This window comes from Crinia signifera, chromosome 4 (genome assembly GCF_055691185.1).
Source record: "Crinia signifera chromosome 4, ASM5569118v1, whole genome shotgun sequence".
Taxonomy (NCBI): Eukaryota; Metazoa; Chordata; class Amphibia; order Anura; family Myobatrachidae; genus Crinia; species Crinia signifera.
In genome coordinates this window covers 239,410,290-239,422,444 of record NC_139220.1, presented here as the reverse complement: position 1 = coordinate 239,422,444, position 12,155 = coordinate 239,410,290, and the positions used below count along the sequence as shown (strand labels likewise).

General features: G+C 43.4%; 1 protein-coding gene across 1 annotated transcript in view; it reads left to right on the top strand.

Annotated features, from left to right (window-relative positions):
* Positions 1–5,547, top strand: part of SERINC4 (serine incorporator 4) — a 44,160-nt gene extending 38,613 nt beyond the window's left edge. Inside the window, exons 11-12 of the mRNA XM_083184104.1 lie at positions 661–814; positions 3,168–5,547. Coding sequence (XP_083040230.1) covers positions 661–814; positions 3,168–3,384 — 371 coding nt within the window. The 3' untranslated portion in view covers positions 3,385–5,547. The remainder of the gene's footprint in view (positions 1–660; positions 815–3,167) is intronic.
* Positions 5,548–12,155: the final 6,608 nt, after the last annotated feature.

Here is a 12,155-nt window from a genome sequence, read left to right as displayed (position 1 = left end):
AACTATTTATGTGACAAAGAGCCTCTTTCCAGGGCCGTAGGTAGGGGTGTGTGAGCATTGCACAGTCACTCCGCTACAGGCACCTGTATGTGGCTTGCACAGTACATGGAATGGCATCCTGCTGCCAGTACTGCTACTTCTGAGACACTGAGCAGAGCAATTGGCCTTGAAAGCTTGAGTGAGAAATGAGTACATCTGTGCACCTGCCGGGTGACCTGGAAAACGTGAACTGTGTGGGGTCCTGAGGACTGAGTTTGAGAATCACTGCTTTATACGATAACCCAGAGGACCGGGTGCATTTTTCTATTGGTGAAAACTCAACCTTGTTTTAAGCTCTATACAACCGTCATTTTCAACCTTTTTTTTAACTCGACTCACACTGAACAATACAGTATTTTAAGATTGCCAAGGCACACCATCAGTACCCCATAGGGGAATAAACACACACACAATGTCCCCTACAGAGGGAAAAAAAAACAACAACACATGCACATTGGCCTCCGCAGGGAAAAAAACACATACAAAACCCCCCAGGCAGTGGGGCCCACCGGGACTAATGAGCTGGTGGCGTGTGGATAATAGGTGTACTTTAAGGTCTTGCTCTTGCAAGGTGCGCATGTTTTCTATAATACTCTGTAATGAAAATCTCTTGTCTATTAGGAGAGCGGGGTTGTGAGGAAGATGTGGATACCAGCGGTGGACAGACGGTGATACACGATGAGCGTGAGCGTGTGATCTACAGCTATTCCTTCTTCCACTTTGTGTTTGTGCTGGCCTCCCTCTACGTGATGATGACGCTGACCAACTGGTTCAGGTGCGCATTCCGCACATTCCCAGGTGCTTAGTCCTCCAGCTGGGCTGCATAAGAGGCCTGCTGAGAAATACCTCACTCTGATTTACAGTGTGCTTAGGTAGAAGCCAGGAGAGCCCTTATACTTTCATTCATCGTGCCTATTGACATTGCCTTGTTATATACTGATTGAGCAAGTGCAGCAACTTATCATACAATAGGTCTCTTAATGCCATGTATCGCTTTGTTGGTGATGGCCTGGCAGCCATCCAGGAATGTCAGTGAGGAAATACCAGGAGCCATTACAGCCAGACTTACAACCCCCATCCACCACCGTAATGGCTATCAGGAGTTGTAGTTTAACTATTTTCATTAAACTACTTAAGTTGTCACTACATTTGGCACAAAGTGTTCTTTCCTAAGTATTTCATCTGCCAAAGATAATATAGATTGGGATCGCACATGAGGTGTGTGATAATTATGGCATATGTAAAAACCACAAACACTTCAATCAAGTCTGTTCCTGATCTGTGAAGACAGGATGCGGGCTGTACAACAGTAGAGTGTAAATAAATCCTGTGACAGTTACATGACACAATGCTAAGAGCAAGTAAGGCTAGGATAAGGCCATGAGGCTCCGATAAGCAGCTTCACAGACTAATATCAAGAGTCTATTTTACTGGTAGAATCAGTACGGGGGACTAGTAGCACTACTAGTTCCCGTCCACCGCAGGGACTCCGCCAGCGGGGGAGAGGGGGACCTGCCTTCGTCCAGGGGGGGTTATATGGACGGGGTGGTTGGCTGCCTCCGTGTGAGGGGGGGTGGTGGTGTTGATAGGCTGGGTAATGGAAGGTGAAAGCCTGGATCCCTGCATGAAGTCACTGCTCACAACCACAACTACTTTCAATGGGGGAAACGTGATCAATGTGGAAGGTACAAAAACGTTAATTGACCGGTAATATACCGTTTACAACATGCGATGTGAAAGGGGTTTAACCTTGCTCTGACCCTTTTAAAATACCGGGTCTAAGCAGGTATTGCGATGTGAAAGCAGCATCAGTGTATGCTCCTGCTAGTTCATGTATGTTGCCATACCATGATCAACACTTATCTGGGTGTAGGATGTGTGTTGTGGACTCCCCTGGACCTCACATACTACACCCATATATAGTGCCACTGAAACAATGTCATGGCTACGATTTTCCCTAATATCTGTACATGCACAGTAGATAATGAGGCTCAGGTACCATGTTCCTGGATACCTGTACAGAGTGACAGTAACAGAGATTACTTGGCAACTGTGCCAGTGAGGAAGGGCGGGCTGCACAGAGACAGCACTTTCCCCCCAATTCTATTAAACTTCCCATGTGCCCTACCCTAGCCCATTATTTGTCCCACAGTCTTTATAAATCGCAGTGTAAAATTAAAGCCTAGCATTACAGGGCAGACACGCAAAAGCAAGGGGAGCAAAAAAATTGCATTTGCACCCCTTGCATTGCAACATGGTTTGCACAACTGCAAAGTTGCTTCTTTTTTTTTCTCTTTACTTCCAGCTGTGAATTAGCCACAATGTACATACACTGCCAGGCGGGTGCCGGACGGCTCCCCGACAGTCGGGATTCCGACTGCTCCCTTGTGGGGGTCCGCGACCCCCATAGAGGGAGAATAAAATAGGTGGCGAGCGCAGCGAGCCCGCAAGGGGCTTCATTGCGCTCCCCACACTGTGCAGTCGGGATTCCGTCGTCTGAGTACTGACTGACGGAATCCCAACTATGCCAGGCATAGTGGGGAATTCAATTAGATGTGAAGGGGTTTTAATGCGGCAATGACAGCCCAATTTGCCAGCTTTGTACAGATACATAACATGTACAGATACACGCTGGAAATAAAGAGGACTGCAAATTATTTCCTGGACTTTTGTATTGGACTATGTGATTTTTATCATTGGGAAAATCCTCCACATATAAGGTGCACACACCTAGAGTGTATACAAAAACATTTTATAGGCAGCTTGTACTTACTGTATGATGTCCCACCCACCACCTTATAGAAACAGAGACTCCTGGATTTGGCCACATCCCAGTGTCATTATTTATCTGGAGGGTGGAAGGAATTCTTCCACTTCTGTCGGTCACTCAGCTAGTAATAGAATATCTATGGTGACCAACCCCATCATAGCCAAAGGGTGTAAAACAATTCATTTACAAGTGATACACAGACTTGTTAACAGGGTGACACACAATGCTGACGGCTGCCTGTGTGGCTACGTCACTGCTGTGAAACAAAACACATGAGTAATGTTTAAGTATCACTGTGACTAATGTTTAAAGATTAGTGTGTTTCCATACTATGTTCTGTTTTTTTTTTTTTTTATAGCTATGAAAATTCATCCCTGGAGACCATCTTCACCCATGGCAGCTGGCCCACATTTTGGATCAAGGTGGCATCCTGTTGGACCTGTGTTCTCCTCTATTTGTGGATACTCTTGGCACCAACCTGCTTTTCTGGAAACGGCCAAACCCACAAGACCAACCCATCACAACATAATGTTCTGAGGCGCAGACAATTCCGTAGGGTCACAGTTTCTAAATAAAATGTCCCATTGCCCTTCTCTGTTGCAAAGGCAGAGTAATCGGACCTGCTATGGGCTTACGATCCAGGCATTTACAAGAACGAAGGGGATTAGCACAGAGGAGGACGCCTCCTGTGTGAATATACTGTTTTACCCAATTAAAAAAATTTAATTGGAGAATGGATAAAGGAAACGGCCTGTCTACGGACATGGTAGGGGGCTTAGAAAACACAAACCTGGAGCTAATGGATAATTTCTTAGAAATCATTCGGTGACTTGTAGGAAGTTCTACTGTATCGTACATGAATTGTTCTACATCCATCTTATGTGACATTATTATGCCATATATAGTAAGCATAAGGAAACATAATGAAAAACATTGTACTGTATTAGTTACAGATTTTTACTAGTCACCCTGGTTCCATGTACGAGCATGGAAAGGTCTCCATCCCCAATACTAATAGTACAGCTTTACTCTCTAGGCCGGAGAAGATGTAGTGAGTTCTCATAACTTTCCTTGCATGTTCATATTTTACAAATCCACAAAGGACAGTAATAACCTACTATCCTATTCTCCAAGTCCATCACCAGCTAGTGGTTATTGGATAGTATTACAGACTATAGTGAGAGAAGTATGTACTATATGGTGCTGGTAGGACCAGTCTATGAGCTGCGCAGTCTGGGTCCCCTCAAGGCTCAATAGGTTAAGCATCACTGTGGAAAATCTCTAATGAACTGACATTCCTGCACTGACCCTTGCAAAAGGCACTGAATGCCTAGAAGTGAATGACACTTGCTTACAAAGGTTGTTTTTGTAAGACTGCCCTATGTGCTTGTTGTAAGTTTGATTTCTGTGAATGGCTGCGAGCTATTAACTATTCCAGTGTTTAAAAAGCTTTCTTCTTTTTTTTTTTCTGGCCCAAAAGCCAAACAAGTTTTACAGAGGACGTATGCTGAGACCAAGCCATGTCGGGCTGACGCCTACAGGCAACACAATGGGACTTGCGTACAAGCTGTGCAGTCTGCATACCTCTGCTCTCATCTATACATAATGGGATTACTGCGTCAAAGCTACCTGAAGTGTCCCATAAAATCCCCACGCTCAAACTCAGGGAGGGATTTACCTTGATTTACAAGGTCAGGCTGGATCTGCCCAGAGATAACATTAAAGGAGTTTTGCATTGCCTAGCAGAAGGATCAATGGCCATTTATAGAACACGATCCCTGGATCATTTTTTTTTTTAATGATCAGTAAAGTTTCAGTGTTTTGGACTAAAATGAATGGATAATCCCTATACTGGTCATTGTCAATCTTTGCTATAATATTGCCTAAAAAAAGCCCAAAAATGAGGGATGTAATAGTTATATCCGGAACTGAGGCCTAATGGTATATATTCATTTGTAGTTTCCAGCCAATTTTTCTTAAATAGTGATTGTCCTGGGGGCAGTACGGATGGTGTAATGGTTAGCATTACTGCTTCACAGCACTGAGGTCATGGGTTCGATTCCCACCATGGCCCTAACTGTGCGGAGTTTGTATATTCACCGGGTACTCCGGTTTCCTCCCACAATCCAAATATGTACTGGTAGGTTAATTGGCTCCTAACAAATTTAATCCTAGAATGTCTGTGTGTGCGTGCACATGTGGTAGGGAATATAGATGGTAAGCTCCACTGGGGCAGGGATTGACGTGAAATATTCTCTGTAAAATTGCTGCGGAATATATGTGCGCTATAAAAATAACTGGTGATAAATATATCTTGCCCAGAGGTGGCTGCTCCCCTTCTGGGGCCAAATGTAATGGGGTGTGTGAAGCAGAAAGTGAGAGATTTTGGAAAAGTTTTTTCTTTTTAAAGTGTCATTACATGGCAAAATCAACCTGGTTTTGCAGTCCACAGAAAATGATTGCCGCTTTAAAAAAAAAAAGGGAAACCTTTCCCAGAATCCCTAATACCTAACCCTAATACATTCGGCCATTTTCTCTGAAAGACTTTCACCTACTCTGATTTATAGGGGAGACAGAAACAAGACTAATACAGACACTCAAAAAATAATGTAATTAGACAGGTTAAAGAATTTTTATGTGAAAAATGTAGAGCACAGGGAATCAGTTTGTATAGTATTACAATTGTGAAAAGTGGTTTAAACAGAGATAAATGTATATATTCCATTCTGTTCTTATTCAAATTTCCTTAATGTATAATAAATAATTGTATGTTTTAACAATAAGGCTTATGTAGATTACTTTCACTAAAAAAACACACAATTACCTACTATGTTTGAGTCATATCAGAAATATCTTTAGATTTTTTTTTTATCTATAAATTGTCTCATTTTAATGTCTAGTTGCCTAGCTCTTATGAACCATTTCTATCTTTTCATTGTAAGTAGGTGAGCACTATGTAGGCCAGACTTTGATGTTACCTTATTGTAGTACATAAGTCTGAAGAGGAACCATTTCTCAGTCATGTAGGCATTGATGTTATTATTTTGGTGGTCCTTGCTGGTCCTAGTAAGTTTGTCCCAGCAGGCATGTGGTGGGTACTATAGTCCACATGAACCTATTTTTTTAAAAAGTATTTCAGGGATATTGTGAAAGTGGGATGTGGTGGGTTTATTAACAATGAAAATGTCGGCAAACAGTATAAGGAGCCAGGAAGGCAGTCCGGATACCATTGTGCTATTGAATACTTTTCTATTTACTATTTCCCATGCGCCATAGTACAACATAATACATTTACCAACCAGGTTGGTTTGGCCTTAAAACTAATTTTGCTTTAAATTAGTTGATCAAAAAGCCTGAACGAGTTCCTGCAAACAGCAGCCTGTCACATGTTGGGCCTTTATCTCATATTTTATGATTTTGCATCACAATGTTATTTTATAGTTACATTGAAAACAATGGTTACATCATGTTATGACAACACTGTATTTACCTAGACAGGGACTTTTACTAATTGTTTTGTAGTTGGTTTAGTCACAATAATAATGTGAGCACAGTCATACTGTTTATATTAAATTAAATACTACTCCCCATCTTTTTACATCATAAGTACTCAGGGTTTATCCCATGGCTATTTGCTGGTTCAGACCTATTCAGTTATATCCTTTATACCCCATGATTTAAGCCCAGAGTGTGGACTTTTTTGCAGCCTCAGGAGCAGTGTGCCTTAAAAGGCTTCCTTTTGAATGTAGGGCCTGACTCACTATCACTCGCTAAACAGTGGTCCTTCAGTGCTTAGAGAGCGGCTTCACGCCAACCACTGCCAGCACCGCCTGCATCCCCTTGGTAACTCGGCCGCATCCGAGGGGATGTGTTCTTGGACACATCCCCTCGGATGGCCGATGAAAGAAATTATTCAATGGTCACAGACCATTATATGATTTCTAAACTGACCTTTATTTCCGTCATGTGACGTCAGCCATCTGCCCCTGACAGGCATTGACCCATCTGCATTCCAAGGGGAACACCCAGTGTTTTCATGGTGACACCCATAAAACACTGGGGGTTCCTCTGCCCACCACCTCCCTCCCCTACTTGTGCAACGCCTCAGCGACTGTGATAGCCCTTGAAGATGTTTGCACAGCGGCCATGCAAATGCTTATAATTGCCCATATGCCGATAGCCACACCATTGGGAATGCCCGGCATGTCATGGGCATACCCATGGAAATCGCCCGGTGATGTTGGCACCAAGGGTGGGCAGCTGACATCACCGGATGTGAGCTGCCCGCCCAATTCCTTCTGAATGCCCACTCACATCTAAGGTTACCTCAGAGTAACCGTAGATGTGCGTGTGCCTTCCACATCACTCGATGTCCGGCGACCCTCGAATGATGTGGGCGTTCCCCCCACAGCCTGCGAAAGGATGCTAATGTTGAACATCCATTCACAGCCCGTGCTTGCGAACATGAAGTGTGCGTGTGTGTGTGTGTGTGTGTGTGGGGGGGGGGGGGGGGGGGTGTTCAATCGTAGGGAGGTGTCTGGTGTTGCAAGTTTGTGAATTTGCAGTATGCAAATCAACCAAAATAAGGTCATTTAGTCATGCTGTAGCAAAGTCACAGACAAATAAAAGTCTTTTTTAAGGCCCCATAATCCTAAAAAGCATTTTGTAACATTCAGACACTATACATATGCAGAGCCTGATTCAGCTTTGTTAGCAAAACAAAAAAAGCACGCAAATAGACAAGACCATGTTGCACAGCAGGTGGGGCCAATGCATACTTGCCTACTTTTGAAAAACAGTTTCAGGGAGATTCCAGCTGCTGGACGAATGCTGCGCACATTTGCAACAGTGTCAAGCTCCGCCCAAGGGGCGTGTCTAGTGCCACCTTTTTATTGCCACTTAGGTGTGCGTCCTGCAATGGCAGGTAAAATCTATCTGTCTTTGTCTAATGCAAAGACAAATCTGTATGTATTGGTGTGGGATTCTGTGTTTGTATGTCCCCTTATGAAGGGGAGCACATCCCCAAAACATTGAATAAATAGGAGTGTATTTTTTTTGCCGTTACACCTAGTATGCACAGCACCAAACAGCATTATACACAGCCCCTGCATATTATACACAGCACAATACTACATTATACACAGCCCCTGCATATTATACCTAGTATACACAGCACAATACTACATTATACACAGCCCCTGCATATTATACCTAGTATACACAGCACAATACTACATTATACACAGCCCCCCAAATTATACATAGCACCAAACAGCATTATACACAGCCCCTGCATATTACACCTAGTATATATAGCGCTAAAGTACACAGCCCCCCCCCCCCCCATAACACCCAGTACCATAAAACAATATACACAGCAAACCCCCCCCCCCCCCCTCCCACCCTATTACATCACACACACACCTTCTCTCCCAGTACACAACACTCACCCATATTTTTGGATCCTTCCTGGGAAGAGCATGGAGCAGGCCGCGGGCAGTGTGGTGGGGGGGAAGCTGCCATCTGCTAGCAGAGGAGCAGGAACAGCAGGGCTGATACACGGAGACCACACTGACAGTGTGGCTGCCTCAGCAGGCAGAGGGCTGGCCAGGCAGGGCTGAAGCACGGAGAACACACCGACACTCAGTGTGGTGGGGGGTGGCTGCCCTCAGCAGGCAGAGGAGCAGGAAGAGCAGAGGCCAGGTAGGGCTGATGCACGGAGACCGGTGGGCGGAGTTACCCTCACAGAAGCTGAACTCCTGGCAGCTGGGTCACTCTCACTCACTGCTATAGCTGATGCTGCCTCTCTGACAGTAGCACGGCCGCCCACCGCTACCCACAACCCCGAGGTGGCAGTCTGCGACAGGCCCCGCCTCCAGCTTTCCGGACGCAGGAATGTGCAGTCCATATTTTCAACAGGGACTCCCCAAAAAATGGGAGAACGGGGAGCTTTGCAGGGCAGCGGGAGGCTCATGTCAAATTCGGGAGCCTCCCACTAAATGCGGGAGTGTAGGCAAGCCTGGGCAAATGTAACATGTGCAGAGAGATTTAGATGTGGGCGGGGTGTGTTAAAATTGAAATCTACAGTAGGTTGCAGTGTAAACAAAAAGCTGTCTAACATCTGTGGGGTACATGCAAAAGCAGCCAGTATTTACCCTACAGAGAAACGTTATAAGTGTGTTTTCTCCCCTTGCATAGCAACACTGTTTGTTCCAGACACAAAATGACTTGCTTAACTGAATCGGGCCCATATTTAGTTATGAAAACGTATTGCAGGCAATCTAGAGGCAAAGATGTAGTCAGTGGAAATAATGTCACCGACCTTTGATGTTCGGTGCAGGATGATTACTGTATCTGATTAGCGTGAAGGTATTTAGAATACGGTGGTGATTTCTATGTGTGAAATGTAAATCTATACTGAAGAACAACGATTCTGCTTAGCCACCCACCCACATGTGAGACCAAATTGGAAATGTATCCTGTTACTTGGTGCTCAGATTGTCAGTATAAGAACACATCATATACAATGTCCAAACGTGCACTTCTTGCCTGCACACAGGGAACGGTACCAGTCCCATGTAAATGCAACCCATCAGTTCACTAGGAACTAGCAAAACCACAGATACATCATATGTGCAGGTATTAACCATTTATACCTATTGTTTATTGAAACTTTCCATATACTGTACATACATTTGCCACATTCCCAAAAAAGCCCTTCCATATTTCCAGTTGTAGGACTACTAACCCTGAGATGAATCGAATTAAGGCGCATTTAAATTGGAACCTATTTCCTGATTTAACAGAAGACAATCACTTATTTTGTCACAACCAACTGGGCTGCACGTGATGACACAAGGGCAACAGAAAGTCAGACGTAGATGATATTGGAAGCAGGGTACCCCTTCTGCAAAGTTCTGATACTGTATGTGGTTTTGGTCCAAATGTATATGGGACATTGTAGTGTCAAACATACATCGATATTAAATCAAGAACATTACATAAACCTGTGCCAATCACTAGTGTGTTCTTACAGTTACAATGTACAAATATTTGGTGATAAGGCCTTGGACTGCACACCCTCTTTCTAGAAAAGATGAGTTAGCATGCTGAGACTTATAGCTCCACAAAACAAATGTACTAAGTACTGCTAATTATAATAATTAGAATAAACTCTGCAATCCAACAAAGAAAATATTAGGTGCTTGGCATAATAGTTGGACAAAAATATGAGCCCATCAACCACAACAAGGTGACCTCATCTGGTGGGTATCTCACACTAATGTTCAAGTCCAGGATACAGGGGTTCCCCAGGCTAACACATGCCAACCACCAAGGCAGCACACACGTGAAAGGTTTAAATGTGAAAAATGTGACACATATGTAACACACTGCAGTTCACAATCACATTATAAGGCGATATTCAATGCCGTCGGTGAGGGGGTTTCTGCGGCAAGGTTGGCTTGTTTTAGCGAGGATCATCGAAAACAAACCATCCGAACCCCCTCGCCGGCCGCTCACCCTATTCTATGTTCCGGGGGAATCCTCTCCCTCAGAGGAAGGCAAGGATTTCCCCGAACGGCGAGGTTCGCTGCTAATGCAGCAAGCCCGCTGCATATAGCTTTCTGAACGGATCACTTGCTCCCATTCACTATTACAGGACTTTCATCGGGCTGCTCCCATCCTATGGAATGCCATTCCACGCACAATAAGACTCTCCGCTAACCTCCAAACTTTCAAGCGTTCCCTGAAAACTCACCTCTTCAGGCAAGCCTATCATATTTAAGTTCTACATGCATAACCCTCCGAGGCACTTATGTATTATATAGCTTCCCTTCTGGACTTGTAACTTGGTGGGACTGCTATGCTATTACTGGTGCCTGTCCTTGTGTTTCCCTCCTATATCCCTATAGATTGTAAGCTTGCAGCAGGGCTCTCCTACCTCCAAGTCTGTCTGTTACCCAGTTTGTTTTATCACTGTCTACTATTGTAAAGCGCAACGGAATCTGCTGCACTGTATAAGAAACTGTAAATAAATAAATATAGCTGCGACCCTTGCCATTATGACAGCCGCACTCGCCATTTCCACCTCAATGGAAAATGGCAGCGAGGTGGAAGCGACGAGTGCAGGGGGGGAGGGATCAGTTGAATACTGACCCGCAAGCTGTGACGGTGAGCTGGCAGCACTGCTTGCCGTTGCAGCTCGCCAAAGGGCATTGAATATACCCCATTATAGTAAATTAGTAATACAGTGAAATACTAGAAGAAACTTACCATACTGAAAAAAATCAAATTTGTGATAGGGAAACAATAATTTGCATATGTCCCTTCCATATATTACTTGTTTCAGTAATCTTGATAGACTGTACATATAAAATGATGATATGTAAAAATCATTAAAAGCAAAATGAATAATTTGTTATAAATTAAAATAAAAATAAATTAATAAAAAGTTGCAGCTTTTATAGAGCAGGGGGCCCCACTAATTGTAGTACTGGCTCTCTCCGAAACTGTACAAATGATGAGGGTCCAAGTTTAGGTACTGTACATCCAACAACCTTAATAATCTCCAAAGTGGATAGTTCCTTTAATGCCATACTTAAAACAAGAAATACTAACTTTTAACTGATGTAAGACAAACATTGTCTATTTATGGATACAAAAATATAGGACAGAAATGTTCTGGTTTTTGTATATTCAACGTTTTTAATAACTGCATTGTAAAACATATTTCATACATACAATCTCACGCATACCAAATCTCACACACGCCTTTTGTACATATCACCTTATATAAATATAGGAATACTTGCACATATGTGCAGGACTCTTTGCAAGTGAGAGTCCATTCTCCAAAGCATGTGAAAATAAATTATGCATACCACATATGCATCTCTGTGTTTTGTTCTATAAATATAAAGCGGAATATACAATTTAATACAGCTGGTAAAAAATAGGACGTCTAGAAGTTGCTTTTTGGTTTAAAATTTAAATACAACAAAAAAAATATTTGGCAAGTTGTTCAGCATACACCAGCTTTGGTGCCTTTGGACCATTTTTTGGATGGGGAGGTGGAAAGGGGGGTGGGTCTGAGAACTTCCAAAGATAAAGTAAGTGTCACCACCTTAAAATGAGGAAAAGGTAAGTTGTGCATGAAATACAAGACAAAAAATACATTAGAGACAATATACATATACGGGATACGCTCAATGCTTATCGACAAGCATTGGGTCGACACCATTAGGTCGACATGGGCGCTAGGTCGACAGGTCATTAGGTCGACACAAGCATTAGGTCAACATGGGCAACAAGGTTGACAGTCAAAAGGCCGACATGGGGTTTTTCA